Here is an 18,380-nt window from a genome sequence, read left to right as displayed (position 1 = left end):
GATAAGAAGCATGGAGGACAGGATAAGAGAGAAGGGCTTACATTCACTTGCTAGCTTTTTCTAGAGAGATATTTATGGGAACATATTTTGTGAAAACTCAAATTCAAAGGACACATGCTTTCAAAATGCTGTGTACCCATCAGCCCCATAAGACAGTCCACTTCTGTGTTGTGAGAGATCTTGTCTTCTTTAATTCTAATATTGCACCCTTATTAACCTAAATCAACCACATCTTCCAAATCCTGAAGTAAAAATAGTAAGTTTTCAAAATAAAAATCTCTGTTCAGAATGAAGAGATTCTTCGGTATACACTATCTCCTTCCAGAATACCAGGGAAAGCTAAATGCTTCTAAAACAGGCTTCTCTTCTGAATTTTAAAAAGTAAACATGCCACATCAGTCCTCTTCTTGGTGTTTGTCTTGATTACACAGAAAGCTATGAGCTGGAGATAGACTCAGGCCCCTATTCTTTTACAGTTAACTTTTTAAACTCTTGTGTTCTCAGTGCTGGAGAAACACAAATTCATAGTCATTAGCTGAAACTTTGGAGAATTATGTTATGTTATAGATTAATGTAAAAGACCATTGGTTTCACACAATCTTTTTTGAGTTCTTAGATTCTAGAACTCATGCCCATGTCATACTATGATATGAGTCAAACATAAGGAATGCTGAAAGTTGTAGTTCAACTTCTAAAAGGCCAGCAATTCCCTGTGATCGATGTGTGCTTAGCAGTACACAATGCAAGTGGCAATACATGTAAGGAGCTGGAGGCAAAATCAATGTGAAGACCATTTTGACTCCTATAGGCTTCCATGGAGATGATGGGGCATCAGTAATTATTTAATGGGTTTTTTTTTAATCACACCTTTGCTATGTTCATAAGTAACTCAAGGTGGCAAAGCATGACTAACACTCCTCCCCCTTTTCCCCACAACAACTCTGTGAGGCGAGTTGGGCTGAGAGACATTGGTGCAAAATCACCCAGGTGGCTTTCATGCCTAAGGCAGGACTAGAACTCAGTTTCCTGCTTTCTATCCTCATGCTTTAACCATTAGACCAGATTGGCTCTCATGTGGTAATTATTGCCCAGAATACTTTTCAATTTGTTACACTATTCCAACATATGATTATTCTAATAGTCCAGAAAGTGGGAAAAGCACCAAATTACAGTGACTGCTGTTCTGGTAGGAATATACACTAATGGATCCTAGTTGCCTAGCTCATGTTGGATCCTGTTGGAATTACAGCAGCAACAGCAGCTGTGAATGGGCTTAAACTAATCTGTGCAGTTACCCATTCAAATCAGAAGCTCCTGAGAGGCTATGCTCACATATGTCTAAATATGTGAATTCAGTCCCTGTCTATGGTTTATTCAGCCAACCAAAGTTTAGCACAGTGTATAAACTTGGCCATGGAATTTACAAAGACAGTGTGATCTATGTAATCTGTATTGTTTCATTTAAAAAGGCACCCCATTACTTGAACATTATAGCACATGCTACTCAACAAATATCAGTTGTGCAGAATTATAGTTTGTGCTTGGAGAGGTGTTTACATGAAGAAAACATCTTTACAGATATTCCATCCAGTTTATATGCCACCAAATGCATTCAATACAAAATAACTCTTACTGGATAAATGTTGATACTTTGATGAAGCAATGACCTAGAAGTATAATTAATCATAGCTAAGCTGCATGGTGTAGATGAGGACTTTATTCCTCAACAATTTATTCCACTGGAAGAATTCAAATATTTTTTGTCTGCTACCCAGAGCCATGTGCAATGGGCGGTTATGTAAATTGGACAAAAAAATGTCCACATTTTTAGCAGATTCAGTATTTCAAATCAACTATGCATCTTTTTAAAAAATAAGTTTTATATTTTTATATCCCAGACATGTGATATGTGAAACAAAAATTGGAATCGTGAAAATCCTTCTAAAAATATTGGTTTGCTTCTGTGGAATTAATGTGGATAGGAACAGGCATTCTACAACATTTGAGAAAATATTCTACAGCAGGGATGTCAAACTGGCAGCCCATGGGCCAGATGCATCATGTGCAGGCCACGCCCACCCCAGCTCCACAAAGGCAAAAAAGATAACTAAAGACTAATGGAATAGGACAGATAATGAAAGGCTACAGGAGATATTTGTTGCACAACAAAAAAAATTAGGTTCCCTTTTGACTGATTTCATCCTCCACAGTTGAAATAGATGAGGTTCTTAATATATCAGAATGGTAATAGGGTTTGTACATATCTAGACAAACATTTTGGCAAGTAAGATTCTCAAGGAAAATGTGAGTTGCTTTACTGCATGGGACAAATGCTTTATTCAGAATAAGAGACTTGAAGCCTTGCCCACTCTCTTAATAAAATTAATCTAGGTGTTTTGAGATAAGACTGTGAAGAAATTGGTCATGGAAAATAGCATTTGTGTTTTGATCTTGTCAGGTTGTTTCCAACATTAATCATCATACAAAGATTACTTATGTGACCTTAGGTAGTGATGTGTATTGCTTGATAAAAATACAAATGTGTTTTTGAATCATATTTTTAGCAACTCTGATAGAACTGCAGTGATCAGTCTAAAGTGATCATGGAAGTAATGGCCACCCATTCTGGTATAGCTATTATATTCCTAAAATAAGATGTAGATCAGTTCTAAAGCACACTGATCAATTAAAAGTGGTCGGTTCACACAAAATACAGGTAGTCCTCAACTTATGATCACAACTGAGCCCACCATTTCTGTTGTTAAGTAAGAATTTGTTAAGTGACTTTGCCCCATTTTACGACCGTTCTTGCCACAGTTGTTAAGTGAATCATAGTTAAGTTAGTAACCTAGTTGTTAAGTGAATCTGGCTTCCCCATTGACTTGGGTGGTGCTTTAAAAAATTATCAACTCCATACAATCACTAATTCCTTGGACTATCCCTTTCTCTTGGCTCACTTCCTTTCTATATTTGATATGTAACTCAATACTCATTCTCCACATGAATCACTGAACCATCTCAACATACTATTTTCATACTGGTTACTCACTGTTGAGAAAGTGAATCCACTTTCATTCAGCAATCATTGACTGAAACTTCCTGTTTTATAGCAGACATCTTGTACAGCTGTTTCCACTATAATCCACTCTTAGGTTTCTCCTAACATACCCAACTCAGTTCCACATAATGAAGTGGGCAGAAGCACATTGTTATACACAATTGTTTTTGCTTCTTTCAGCAAACCTTCATTCCTTGAAACAGACTACACACTATCCACAACTCTTCTAAATGTTATTTACATGTCTTAAAATTTCTCCACTTATTTACCCATTTTAATAACAATCATAACAAAGTGTAAAAGTTCATCTACTTGCTCTAGTTTTCCATTACTTGTGTTTAACTTGATTGTAACACATCTCAGGTTTACATTTTGGAAGAAAACAGACATTTTGCAAGAAAAAAATGTATCAGTACTTTCGTATGCTTTTGCATACAAATATCTTAATTATAAAGATTAGATGCACAGTTGTATTTTTACACAATTTCCCAATTATAAAGGTATTTTAATTATGCAGCTAGGAGAAAATAAACATTAGCCTGTGCATTATTCCTAAAATTTGCTTTCTTGTGAGAAGAAACAAAACAAGAAGTTTGGGGATACAATATAGTCAACCTCCTGAATCTGATACCCTTCAAATGTATTGGATATAAACTTTCACAAGCTGTAGCAAGCAGAAGCAGAGAGTGCCTAAATATCTGGAAGTGCAAAGTCCAACATATCTGGACTTTAGGAAGGGGAGATGGATATGTAGAAAAGGGACATGATTTATGTTATTGTTTCTTGAAGTGCTGTTCAGTGTCATTTTCTCCTAGAAGACTAGAATCTCAGACCCTAAAAACATCCTACACAGATACAGCTTTCCAAAAACACATCTTTTTAAATCTTTCTGTGTTTCCTTTCAGTTTACAGAGTTATTAAATTCCAAGCTAGTCTATATAAGCAATGACTCTCTTCTAAAGAAGGTTCACCTCTCTGCACCACTGCCATACAAAGCATTCATATTTTAAATACAAACACACATGCACACCTGTTTACTGACCTTCTAGTGAACAAAAAAAGAAAAACACCCAGATTATTTGTAGTGTATAGTAATGTAAATATTTATGTTTGATGAAAATAAATTGGTTTAAATAAAAACAGACAGCATATGGAAAAGAGGCACAAGGAAGCAAAGGTTCAGGTCCTTCTGCCTTTAATTAGAGGTGAATGAGTTCACAGCGACAAGGAAAGTACCATGTAGATCTCAAAGGCAGAGAGTAGAACACAGAATTTCAGCCTCTCCTAGACAGTGCGGTAAAAAGACTTGCAGATAGGCCATTGCAACAGAGAAAGTCAAGTGGGAATGAGAGAGCTGGTCACATTTTATGAGGAAGATGCAAGAGCAGCATGTGGGTTCAGCTCCAGGGGCTTCTTCATTGGATCATCAGTTACCTTTCCTTCTTGGGCGAGGTAGAGTCATAACAGCCAATGAAAGTAGGGGAAGGTTTTTAGTAACAGATCACAAATATTGCCCATCTCAGCCACAGGGTAAGACAGAAGCTGCCTGATTTGGGTATACTTCTTTCCTGAAGGACACAGCCAAAAGCAAAGGTTTCACCACAGCTCCACAAGACTTCCCAAAGGAGCTGCATTAAAAATATTTCAAAACTCCACCTGAGTACAATCCTCCTGGGTTGAATGGCCTGGTTTGTTGCTCCTCCAGCAGGAGGCAGGCATGGGTACTTCAAAAAGCCACACAAAATCATCATGCCATACTTTTTATTATTCGGTTCCATTTTCCAGCACTCACAGCTTCAAAAACTATGTCTTATCTAATGCCTAGTCTAATCTGTAAACTTAACTAATCTTTTCTTACTTTCAGAAACCAGCTGTATTCACAAAGATATTAACCTACATTAGCCCCTCCCCTGTTACATACACACAGCCTAAAACTACAGTATGATCCACAGACAGGCTGAAAAAAATCTCCCTTCACATATGCTTGCCCTGGAGGTAGATTAAAAGCATCAGGCTATCTCTCAGAAATGAAACCCCCACATGCATTTTAGCACCAGTGTAAATAATAAAGAAACTCACTATCTTAGAAACTAGATTCATAGCCTAAAAATCTTAACATCCAGTTTTCTCTGGGTGAAAAAGAAGGCTTCTTTCAATATATCCCCAGATCTCTAAAATGGTTGCTTTCCTACTTTGCTATATAGAACATGTCACTACTTTGTTCAGATTGGAATATCATCAGGTTTTTTTCTCCCTTTCTCAACAATTTTAAGTCAATGTATGTATTTTGTTTGTATTTTGGAGTCATATCCCCACTCTATAAAAATATTATAGCCTAATTCCTGAAGGAATCAGCCTTTTCCCCCTCTGCCCAGAACCTGTCTTAGCTCACTCTATGGCAACATGCTCATCCAAAGACAACTTCTACATGGTGGCAATCCCGGACATCTGGGAGGAAACAGAATTAAATGTAGTTGGGTTTATTTGTAAGAAAACACAAATAGGAAGGCGCTATCTACTGAAAATCCATTTCTACTAGAGCCTTTCTTCGCCTGTAAAATTCCTCCAGAGCTCAATCTCAGTGGGCCAACCTATTCCCACTTTAAAACTTCTGCCTTCTATTGTCTCTGCTCCTTGTTCTTGCATGCAAGACTCCTTGCTTCATCATTCTCTTACAGGGCGTGCAAATTCCTATTTTCTTTTCTGCTCACTTGACATGCTTCTAAATAAGCAGAGCTATAGTGCTACATTATCATTTAACACACCAATCTTCTATATGCTTGCTTTGTGGCATTTGGCTGGGGCCACACATGCAATGCATTGTTAAAAATTTACATTAATGAGAACAAATTTGGAGATGAAACTCCATCAACTATCCCACCCCTCTTGCTCTGTGGGCAGAACAGTAAGGAAAAAGTGGCAGTCTTGCCATCTTTTTCAGCAATTACTATTCCTTCTGTGAGAAAGGAACTGTGGGAGAAAATTATTCCCAAGGTTGTGATTTTAGAGAAGCATTTTCTTGTGAAATGCTAGCATTCTGAAGTGTAACAGGCAAAGCAAATGCAGACTGGGATTAATCAGTCAAAGACTTAATGTTAGCTCTCTGAATGACACCTTCTGCTGTTGTCTTTCTATTTCTAATGCCTTTGTTTATCCTATTTTCATTTTTGGGAAAGCATGATTTAGAGAATATGCACAGCTCAAGCTTTTGTCTCTAATCCTTTTATATCCTGAAGCTTAAAGGGCCCCGGATACCAGAGAACACAGATGAATTGTTTCTGTATCTTTCTTTATGGGCCTCTGGACTTAAATACTGCTTAAGGTAGAAACCAGCCTTGTACAATAGCAGCAGTGGGCATTCAAACCATGTTGCCATCAATTAAGAGCATGATTTATTCAGCCCATTTATCCTTATCTACAATTTAAAGGTGAGAGTGGGTGCGGGGGAGATATTAGGGTGTTTGTTTCTATCTCTTAATTATGTACTTTGTGCCATGGAAACAAGAGGAAGAAAAGGGAAGCAGCATGAAAGATCAGGAAGGGGCATATTGTTCAAATGAAGGCAGCAAAGGGGGAAGGCAAGTTATAGGAAGATGGGCAAATGTGAACGTAGTGTCCCCAGAGTAGGGAACAAGGTCACCCTCAAACATCAACCTCTTCCCTGGTTAAGGTACAGAAAAGAGAACAAAGGAAGCCACAGGGAATCCTGGAAAAGTCCTGTTCTGGCAGACAAAGGAAGTGGGGAGAGGCCATCTTGTAGAGTTTCTTCCTGTTCTCTTGCTGATTGGTGCTGTAGTAGAGCCGTGTGCAGCCAGTTGAATATTCTTCTGCTGTGTTCCTTGGTGCTCACTTTGGATGAAAGGTTGGTTTGGGATGGGTGTGGAGTCCTTGATGAGGAAAGCAGGAACAGTGGAAGGAGGGGAATGGTTTGGAAGAAAAAGTCCAAAGAAGCTGCACAAGCATCCAGGTGATTGAGTTGGAAGGGAGGGGGGAGAAGTCTCAGGAGGCATTTAAGCCTAGTGCACAGAGAGGAGAAAGACACAATGTACAAGGCCACGGTGAGGATGCATAGTATCCTGAAGAGTGACAGTGAGGGAATAGAGCTATATTTTAACAGTCTAGACAAGGATGCCAAAGAATTATGGAGGGGTAGAAAGGCATATAGAAGGTCTTAACAGGATTTACAAATCCCTTTAGCTACTTTGAAAAATGCTTTGAAAATTTCAAAATACAAACTTTCTTTAATCATGCTTTTGGGTAGAAACACCACTATTTGACCAGCACAATTTTGGGGTAAGAATTAAACCTATTACAAGGTCCAATACACAGCATGGCCACGTAAGAGAAAACTCTTTCATTTATTCCATGGTCCCAACTGCTTCAACCAATCAAGCATGGTGTGGGAGAGGTAGAAGAGAAAAGAAAGAAAATTAGTGGCAAATAATAAAAGGATAAAATGTATTTCTCAGAAAAAAACCCATCTCCATAATCTCAGCAACTTAAAATGGATAATTTGGCATAGAAAAAAAATGTATTCAAGCTGGAAAAAAGAAAGCCAGGCATGTTCTACACAAGCAGCATTATGAAAAAGCATGGCACTGTTTCAGACAACAAATATTCTACCAAAATTGGTAGAATTAGACTTTCAAATGCAAACTAGAGGAGAACTATTATGCAGAGGAATAAAAAGATCTCTTCACACCTGCAATCGGAAAGAGTCCTATATAGTCTTGATGCATGTGTAGAGTATGCCTTAAGTTAGTTCTTAAAAATATGTAGTACAATCTAGATTGAGGTCATCTTAAAATGCTAGTGAAATATGAGTTGGGTGGCTTCCCATATTCAAAATAAGAATACAGCACAGGAGAAGAATGTTAATTAATATTTTTTTCCCTTGGAACTGTTTCCTAAATAGTCTTCCAGAGCAGTTATTGGGGGACAATTACTTCCCCCAATCCAAGATCCATCCAGAGAAACTACTGTTTGCTAACATTTTAATTCAAGCATACATGAAAACTGGGAAAATGCAGTGCATGAAAAGCTGATTATTAGCATAAACATTTAATGGGTTTAATGGCTAAGGTCACATCATTTATTTGTTTTCCTCCTTTATGTTCTGTTTATTATGTGAAGATATTTTTAGCAACACAAATAGAACCTTTTCTTAGCCACAATGGGCCAATTTGTACATTGTAAAATTTGCTTTCTTCTTTCTAAAAGAGCATCCTACTCCCAAACAAAGGAAAACAGGAAAAAAAAACTTGAACAATAAGTATTCATTAGCAAAATGAAACTGGAGATGGTAAACTGGCAGTAATATGTAACAGTTTGCTTCTTGGCAATGACAACTTCATATAATAGAATCATTCATGTGGGGTAATCTGTCAGAGTAGGGCAAGAGGAGCTCTTTACATACATGAAATGGCATACTATTAAATTGTTATATTGTTTTACCTAGCTCATACCTATCTGGTTTCAGATTTTAGCTATCTAAGAATATTTTACTGAATACATTGGGAGTTGGGCCCTACACTTTCATGCATTAAAATCTTCCTTTGAGGCTGTTGGAAAATATAGACAAGGGTTGGTAGGATTCAATAGTTTTAGCTGGGGACTTTTTAAATCTGATAATGTCAATCAAATTTGAACCAGCTGGGGGAAAAAAGAATAGAATGCAAATATAAGAGCTTCATAAGTGTAGATCTAACTGTCCAAGGAAGAGATAGAACGAACAAGTGAGAGAGATTAAGATTAAATTCAAATCTACAGCCTGAAGTTCAAGTGAATGTCTTTATACTTTAAATATCATGGGCTTATGGGAAAAGTAAATCAGGGTTTAAGAATTCCTGTAATTAAAACTGTACTGAGCTGTAATTATAGTGATCCATTTGTTCACGCTGACTCATGACCACACTATAACTTCTGCTGGTGCTGAATAATCTGGGAAATACTCAATTTACTGGGGGCAATGCTACAGGATCTCAGCATTTTGCCATTCCAGTTAAAAGTGTGATTACAGGAAATGCATTTTATGGTTGACTGGAAAGAGTGAGAAAGATTTCTTTGCAACAGTTTTCTCATCTCTGTGAAGAATCTTGATAAGTTTTCCAAAATAAAACCAACCCAGGTTTTCTAAACATGGTTTGAAAATAATTGGATTAGAGGTAGATACATGGCAGATACATAGAAGGGACTTTTAAAATTCCTCTTAAAGACTTGGGAGAGTCTGGGAACAGTTTCAACTCATATTTGTGCATTGTATGGATAAGATAGCATATCATGTTTGCATAATATAGCATAGATATCTCATATGGTGCCACCAACCTTCCATTTGAGGGAATGTTCTAGCATATCCACAGCCTTATCATCATTTGAGGCTCAATCTAAACAAGATACTTTGAAATGAGGATTCCTGGAACAAGATTATAGCCTCTGTAGCAAATAAAGTGGCCAAGAACATGGGATGTAGTATGGACACTACATCCATTCAAATAAAGAAGAAATTATCATCTGAAATTACTTGCTTTTTTACTAGGGATGATGTCTACCCTGAATCCTGGAAAAAGCAAACTATAAAAGATGGATGCAGATAATCCTTCTTTACTCAAGCATAGAATAACTAAGATGAATCACACTAATTGAAGCAGATAAAGGACACTAATCAAAGATTCAAGAAATGTAACCTTTAAAGAAGAGAGTAGTTCAAAATGTTATCTATACGTTTTTATAAATTAGATATTTTGTGTATCCTGGGGCAAATAAAACATTGGTTTTTCAGTTTGAAGATAACTACGGTACTAATAGCTATGGCCTCACCAGTATTTATGATATTGTTATGTACTTCCTATTTATTTATTTTATTTATCAAATTTAGAAACTGCCCTTTTCCTCATACTTTTATTAGAAAAATGAATTGAAAGAAGAAAATATTATATGCTTGCATTTAAATGTTTTTCAAAGATCTTACAATAAGAAGAAAGTGGTTAATTCAGCTGGGTAATATATACCATAGAGGTTTTCAGTCCAATTGGAAAGTAACCTTTATAAAAGAAGCAAAGGATAAGTCTTTAAGGTCTGGAATGTCATATATTGCTGTTTTATGTAATTCTAGGAGGCTCAGGTATTTTTTACAGCAAGTTTTTAAATGTGTTTCTGCTAGGTACAATCCACAATCAAGACTGCAAGACACCTGGATGCTGATTGGCTGTCATGGCAATTTGCTTATGATAGATGGGGAATAGAGAAGGACATGCAGGTAAGGGATCAGTAGAGTAGAGTGTGAAGAGTTAAGGAGCAATCAAGCAAGTGTTTGTTAGTATGACCAAAGCACAGAAACAATGAATGATCCATTACCCCACTTCCCACAATTATTTGAGATCAAATTATTTGCTGCTCAATCTGTTTTAAAATAAAACCTAGAAAAAACATATCAAAGGTGGTAACATGTGTTAAATGCCTACTCTTTCCTCCCAACTCAAGTTTTTGGTTCCAAAATGTTAATCAAAATACCCGTCTCTGAATTTGAAAGGTGGAACCAACTTTGGGGGACAGAAAAGTAGTAAACAAATTTAGTTATGTTTTTCATCCAAAAACTAGTTTTATACAGATTGATTTTTTTCAATCAATATCTGGCTTCCTCATTTATGAACTGAGTGTAATGTTACGACACTGGAAGTGAGACAATTATTTTTCAAGGACTAAAACTTTTTGTGATATATTCTGAGCCAGCTCAATAGTCTTCCTTACTTGGTTTTGCAACATTTTGCTGTAATGAAAGAAGCTAATCATCACGCTAGAAAGGGCAGCAAAGAAGAAGGGTAGAGGAGAGTGACATCTACTTTAGCACCTCCTGTAACAAAGGCAGAAAAGTGTTTCTCCATGTGTATATCTTATGTAACAGTGAATATATGAATAAGATACAGGTAGCCTTTTGCTATTTTGAAGGAAATAAAATTTGACCCATTCGTTCCACCTCTTTTCAATATCTTGCAACCATTCATGCATACATCTACAAACACTGCTGTCCCTATCTCTGTACCAATTTCCTAAAGTTATCAGTTTATCTGTAATCCAGGCCAAACTATAAGTACTTCCTCAGACATCACTTTTCTCACTTTCCCTCTCCATTTCCTACTGTGAAACCATAGTACAGAAGATCAAAGTACCTAAGATCAGTTACTTTTTGTTCTTTCATTGTCATCATCATCTTCTAAATACTCAGCACTTCTGAATTATTGGGAAAAAAAACCAGGCAGGACCTTTCCTGATTCTACCTAAGTGGTGATAAGAGGAATGGGCAGAGATCATGCAGAAGAATGAATGAAGGTGGGCATGCCACGACAGGCTATCAGCTCCCTGAGATGCCAGGGGGCAGCAAAGAAGCATAGTGTTCAGGGAGTCACTGCCCCCTGTCTCTCTTGGCTGGATTAGGTGGCTCTTGATGGTGGACTTGTACTTACCCCATTCCATTCCACGCCCATACTCACTTCCTCATTACCATCTGTGATATTCTCATATTTGATGCTGCCCCCCAGGCTGTCTCGGCTCCTCCTCCTCTCAGAGCCATCGCCCTCTTTGAGAATTTCCACAACTTTAGTCTGGTTAATGGGGTCAATACCCTGCAAGAGAAAAACAACAATAAGAAAGCAGTAATACTCTGGACATGGTTTTGGCAAGAAAACAAAGAAGGTTTTCTAAGCGTTTTGAGAGAACAAAGAAAGCCAATTTGGAAACAGAGCCAAATCAGCTGGGACACTGTGGCTTGTCACTTTCTCTTAGTGCAAGGGAGGGGGCAATGGCACACCACTTCTAAAAAAATTGCCAAGAAATCTACAGGGACTTGTCCAGACAGTCTCTGAAAATGAGATCTGACTGAATGGAAGAAAAAAAGAGGGAGAAAGGCTACAGTCTTCCTGGTCACCACGGATTATTGAATATTCTGCAGCAAAAGAAAAGCTACTATTCTTTAAGGAAATGTTGCTGAACTAAAACCTGATTTAACAAGGAAGGATTAAAGTACATCCAAGTTATGTGCACTTGCGTATAGCTGCTTTAATCTTGTTTTAACATTTGCTTTTTAAAGCGAGTGAACTAGAAGCTGTAGTTGTCATTACTTACTGTTATGTTCAAAACTGAGAAATAAAAATAACTTTCTGAAAAGAGATACTGGAAAACATGGTTTAAAATCAAGTTGTTTCCTGGCTTGTTTTGAAAGTCATTAACAGATAATTGTGGGTTAACTGATGTTTCTTTTCCCATGTAGAGAAAAAAAATGAAGCAAAAAGAAAAGGGGCAGTTTTTGGCTATATGGGTGTCCGAGGTGACAGACGGGCCGGCCCCCTTTTTGTTGTTATCCCCCCCCCCCCCCCCCCCCCCCCCCCCCCCCCCCCCCCCCCCCCCTCGCCGGAAAGGAACCCCGGCCCAGCACCCCCTGTTTCCAACCACCCCCCCCCCCCCCACCCCCCATGATGAGCCTTCCCCCCCTTCCCCCACCTATGCTTGTAGATATCTGGGCTTACTAAGCCTATTCAACCCATTAAGAAAGGAATGTAATGTGTGGAAATTGTAATCATTTCAGTATGTAGACATTTGCTTTAAAATGTTTGCTTTGAAAAAATAAAAATGGAAAATAAGAGTGTTCATAATACTGATTTTTGCACATTAAGAATTCCATTTCATAAAATCTCCCTTGGAATATATAGAGGTCAGCTGATATCCTGGAAATATAGAAAATGGCCATCAAGAAGGATAATAGACAGTATCTAACCAGATGCAGCAGAATAACATTACAGCATCAATGAGGCTCTTTATATATCATATCCACCAGAGAGATATCTTATTTTGATGGGCATTTGGAGCTAAGGACCTTATTTTGAGGTTCTTGTTCTGCAGTTTTTAGCTTTATGAAAGTTAAAAGATTCCCTATTTTGTATTGTTTCATGCTATTCTTGTTTTAATTTTTATTCTTATTTATTTTAAATTTATTATAAACTTCAAAGTTTGAGACTAGAATAGAAAACAGAGAAAGAAAGCTTCTCTCAATGTTAGTGTAAACCAGTTAGCAGACTATATCTTTGCAGCTGGCTTCTTTCAGGCCAGCCAAAAAACAAAACAAAACAAAAAAATCCAGACAACTTTGTCTATGCTCTGTGGTTTTTGCTGACTAAAGGGAAGAACTGCTATTAAGTTAAGCAGCTTCAACTTTCCAGGAAAAAGAAGATCACACTAAGTACATTTAACCACACCACTGTGGTTATTATCAAGAAAAACTCTAATAGCATTTTACAGTTACAATTTCACCAGCACTTCAGGCTCTTTCAAGATGCTTTGAAGATACCATTCAAATCTGAATTTTCCTTCCTTCCTTCCTTCCTTCCTTCCTTCCTTCCTTCCTTCCTTCCTTCCTTCCTTCCTTCCTTCCTTCCTTCCTTCCTTCCTTCCTTCCTTCCTTCCCTTTCCTTTCTCCTTCCCTCCCTTCTATCCCTCCCTCCTTCCCTGTTGGATTCCCACAAGACTCTTGGTAGTTTCACAAGAATACAATAAAAACATAACATATCCAATATTCAGTAAGATTGTTTTTTTTAATTCACAAAAGAAGTATAGGAAAAATCAATCCAGAAAAGCAGGCACCAAGTCCCAAATGCTTATTTGAAAAGATGGTTTTCAACTGCTCTGAAAGGTGGGTACAATTAGGCCTAATCTAATTTCTACGTTTGATTCCAGATTATACATATAGCTGCAACTTTTTTTTCCCCTCTGGAATTTATTACATTGAGGATAAAATAACTTTTATATGGAAGACTACCTGTTCTCCACTTTGTACAATGCCAGCATTTTTTCTGGGTCACTATCGGCCTCACCTGTCTCCTAGAACGCAGTGCACACTCTTCTAAAGTTTCCGCAGCCTCCAGTTTGCCTTGACGCCTGTATAACGCACCCAGGTTCCGCAGAGTGGTGTTCACTGTAGGGCTGAGGGGCATTCAAGAAAAAGTGGAAAACTGAAATTAACAAATATTTCTTTATCTTTGGAGTAACTTGGTCACTAAAGCCCAGGTTATCTTTGATGAATGAATATGCCAGTCTATAGAGCTCCTACAGTTATATTACTGTATTTTCATTGAAGACAAAATCTAATACAGAATGCATGTGAGCTTATATGTAATGAGGATACTACAACAGTAGCATCTTTTCCTGCACCCAAATAGCTGCCCAGGCAATCATTTTTGTTCTGTGGAAACAAGATGTGAGGTTGAGGTTTGCAAAAATTAAGTATCAACATGATAATTGTATTTAAGGGACATGATACAACTCCATCACATCCCCAGCCTACTGTGGGGAGTTCACTGATGATAAGGTTCATGAAATGGTCAGGAGGGGATCTACTGAATTCCCACTGACTACTTTAGATTACTGTGGTCACCCTGCTCCATTGCTTAGGTACTGGACATTCATTTCAGCTTGGGTTGCAAGAGACACTAAGCACATGGCATTCATAAAGCAGACGTGTCATAGTTTATTTTTTCGGTCACAGGACTGAAAATCTAACAAAATCACAAACAATATAATCTGTTGGCAGGTCATAGAAGGTGTGCACGGGAAGAAGTTGGAAGGAGCTCTATCTCAAATGATTTTTTAATTTTTTTAATACATAAGAGAGCAACAGTTCCATATTAAAAAAAACACCCCTCCCAATATGGCTAGTCAGTAGAATATAGGGGAGGCATGATATGAAGTAGAATAAAGAAGAATGCATGCAGCTTGTTCTAACAGGGTTTTTTTTACACTCCTTTTGAACTCAGGATTCTGATTCAAATGGTTTTACAAAGCAGTCCATCTCTCCCCCCCACCCCAAGCTCTGAATCAGAAGGATTTAAACCCTGTGCATGTCAGAGAGGATATACCAGACAGGCAGCACCTGAAAGGGGAGGGGGAGGGAGTGGGGTGAGGACAAAGGGTTCCCAGTAAAGCTGCTCTATAAAGTAGCTTGTCATCCTTTGCTTTCAGTCATCTGCAGACAAATGAAATAGAGCATTCCTGTCCTCATGAACCTATACATATTTTCCCCCACCTTTACATTTCTTGTCACCTTTGCACATTCCTTTGGTGAACAAATGTGGAACACAAAGGATTCTGAACCCTAAATTAACATAAAAAGCTTTAGAAACATAAGCAAATTCCACGCCTTACCTGCTGACCTTGCAGGCCTTGTACCAGCCACCATACTCTGCATAGGGGATGTTTTCTCCATGTTTACTCTGGAAGAGAATTTGGCAAGAGGGAAAGATTTATTAGAACAATCAGAGTCAAGAGCGAGTTTCTGTTTCTGTTCGCATGCATGGGAGAAATAAAAAAAAACAATAATGCACTTAACCCTTGGCAGAGAAATAGGCTTCTCTAACTTTCCAACTATAAGAAGTTTCCTTTTCTAGAGCCCTCTGCTGTGCTGGACTTCATCTTTCAGAATCCAAAGCCAGCATGGGTGGCAATTATGGGAACTGAGATCTGACACATATGAAAGAAATCAGGTTGAGGATCACACTAATAGACTCATACAAGCATGATAGTATAAATATGCCCTGAGGATGGGCTCCATCTTGACCTCAGAAGAAAAAAGTTATCTGGAGACTGAGTTGTATGACTTGACCAAGTAGATAATGAACATTTTCCTGACATACTTAGTGCTCCACAGCAAGAGCTCCTAGGCATGTTCATGGTATGAAAGCATTCCCCATTCTTCAGAGGTCAGTATGGCAGGATTAAAATTTCCCCCCAAATTTCCCATGAGATACTACAAATATTGATTTGCAGCAAAACTCCAATTATGAAAACAGAAATACAAAGTTAAAAATAAGTATGGCAAAGAATTTGATCATTAAGCTAACGTATTATAGGAGTGCATTTGAGAGTAGAGATACAGCCTAACAAACCCCTCCCCCCTCAAAAAAAATTAGTAGATTGTGTGGCATAAATTGATACTTAAAACAAAGCTGGTTCTCTTAGCTTCTGCACATAAAACATTAAAGTTATATAAAATGTTTTGATGAGAACATTTTCTGCTCAGACACATATCCAGTTGGTTGAGAAACTTGTGGGATTTTAGCTAAGCACACAGCTTCCTTTAAGTGTGAACTCGGGGCATAAGAATCCTGTCATGCAACTTTCCACTGAAATTATACCTGAATCACTGACAATTTCTGTACCCTTAGCTTTTTCTGAAAGGACTCCAATTCAGACATCAATTCCATAGCTTACAACTTTGATTTTCAGAATTCCCTCAGGCAAGGTGATTCCCTAATAATTGGATGCTTCTAAGCCTGTTAAGTGTAACACTGAAATGTCAAATATATTGGGCAGATACGTTAGAAACACAGGTAGTTGCCATATAGTTCTATCTAGCTCAGTTATTGACTGCAGTTGTTCAGGGCGTCCTGTATAGAGCTGCTAGGGTCTGGATTTGGGAAGTTATGTGATGTATGTACTCTGACATGCATATATTATGAAAATGAAATCAGGTTTTGTCAGGAAACTTAGATGTCAAATTCCATTTTTGAATCCTGTTACAAGCCTAACAGGACCAGGACCCAGGTAGTTCATAATATGTCCTCCCACTTGCTGGGACAAAATAATAATAATGAAGAGTGGACGTTACCTTTATTGTGTCATGTTTGCTCATTTAAAACCTGCAATTAACTCTATATATGTTTCACTTTGCTGCTTTCTGAGTCTTCAGGACAGGCAACATCTTTCATCCAGAATCAAATATTTTATTTGGATGATGTATAATATATTAACATTTTTAAGTACACACAATTTAAATAAGCTCTCACATCTTTCCCTCATAAAATAACTTGATTTTCAGTTACTCCTCTGTAGGCCAAGCAGTATAGTGGCAAAGGCAGATCAGAGCCTATATATTTCTGCACAGGACACCAAAATGTACTTGCAGCTAGATATGTGCTATTAAAAAAATCCCAGGATAGATTGGAAGGAAAGGAATTTGAGGAAAAAGAACTACGGCTATCAACAATACTCAGCCTTATTCATTGCTGATTTGGGACACAAAGTCAGAACATTGCACAGAGAGGGAAAGGAGCTGACACCCACATATTTTTGCAATACATGTATTTTTTCTCCTCAGTTGATTTCTGTTCTCCATCTTAGTGGCTTCACAATACCAACAATCTTCCAAGATTATAAATGTAATAATTACAGTTATCTTCAAAACATTTTTTATGTATGACTCAGAACCAAAGCAAATTAAAGACTGTATGATTAAATGAATGCAGAATCTAGACAGAGTAATTCATATGTAACAAGGGGAATTCCAATGGGGAAAAAGTACAGTAAATTTACTTGAATAATATAGAGAAATTAGTATAGGGCATTTTACCTCTCCTACACAATTCTCATTTCAATAACTAAAATGGATTGTTCCTTCTTTAAAAATTATTGGGAATTTAACAGCCAGGTCAGATCGTTTTTTTCATATTGGATGGCTATGTTGTAAAGTGCAACAATTTTGGTGAATAATTTATACCAGAATGAAACAAATCCTAAAAGCTGAATTTCTTTTCTATCTATTTTTTAAAAAAAATAATTATCATTAATTTTGTATTTCCACAAAATATTCAGAAGTTGCATTATACATGTAAGTGCTGCAAGAATACTCTATACTTCCAACTAAAAAATACAATTGCAGAATGGCTAATTAAGTTGTGAGAGTATGGTTCAATGCCCCAAATAATTTTGTAATCTCAAAAATAAATCTGTGAATTTTACTCAAATTGGAAACTGCTCTAAGTATAATTCTATATGTGGGCCTGTGCCACATCTCAAATTAGTGTTTCTCTTAACAGAGCATTCAAAGTGTAAGTTCTTAAACCAGAACAGATCTGCAGTTGCTTAAAGTTTATTGTAATTTTTTATTTTTATTTTATACTGTGCTGACCACTGCTGTTAATATTTATACATTGTTGGATTATAAAATGACTCGTTATTTTCCATAAAACTACATATTCTGTTATTTAAAACCAGTGAATGACATTTTGAAAAAGATAACCTAATTCTACAATACTTGAAAATTAAATGTTTATTCACTATATGTTTATTTACTCCTCTTTAAAAAAGCTTAATAAAATGTAATTTGAAAACCCCACAAGATTTATTTATGTAACATTCCAACAGGAATTGTAGCTAGCTATTTTGATTTTATTTTTACAATTCCCAAATTTCCTATAGGGAATGAAATGAACAGAAATCCAAGCTTTTCACACTTATGTGGAAGTAAATTCCATATGTTTGATGGAATTTAGTTCTGTTTGGG

At 37.2% G+C, this 18,380-nt stretch overlaps 1 protein-coding gene across 17 annotated transcripts in view; it reads right to left on the bottom strand.

The window, feature by feature from the left end:
• Positions 1–18,380, bottom strand: part of KLC4 (kinesin light chain 4) — a 50,941-nt gene that overhangs the window by 5,184 nt on the left and 27,377 nt on the right. For 6 of the 17 annotated variants that reach the window (XM_087962540.1, XM_087962539.1, XM_087962537.1 and 3 more), the window contains 3 exons: positions 15,245–15,312; positions 13,918–14,026; positions 11,545–11,676 (listed from right to left, as the gene is read on the bottom strand). In XM_087962540.1, the coding sequence (XP_087818666.1) occupies positions 11,545–11,676; positions 13,918–14,026; positions 15,245–15,312 (309 nt within the window). Of the gene's footprint in view, positions 1–4,236; positions 7,075–11,517; positions 11,677–13,917; positions 14,027–15,244; positions 15,313–18,380 lie in introns of those variants that run through there. The other 11 variants (XM_087962525.1, XM_087962519.1, XM_087962532.1 and 8 more) reach the window with 3 other exon arrangements.

Source organism: Notechis scutatus, chromosome 1, assembly GCF_049901735.1.
Source record: "Notechis scutatus isolate UNSWTSFEM ecotype Mainland chromosome 1, rNotScu1.2, whole genome shotgun sequence".
Taxonomy (NCBI): domain Eukaryota; kingdom Metazoa; phylum Chordata; class Lepidosauria; order Squamata; family Elapidae; genus Notechis; species Notechis scutatus.
The sequence above is the reverse complement of the archived record's forward strand: the minus strand, read 5'-3'. Positions and strand labels throughout refer to the sequence as shown.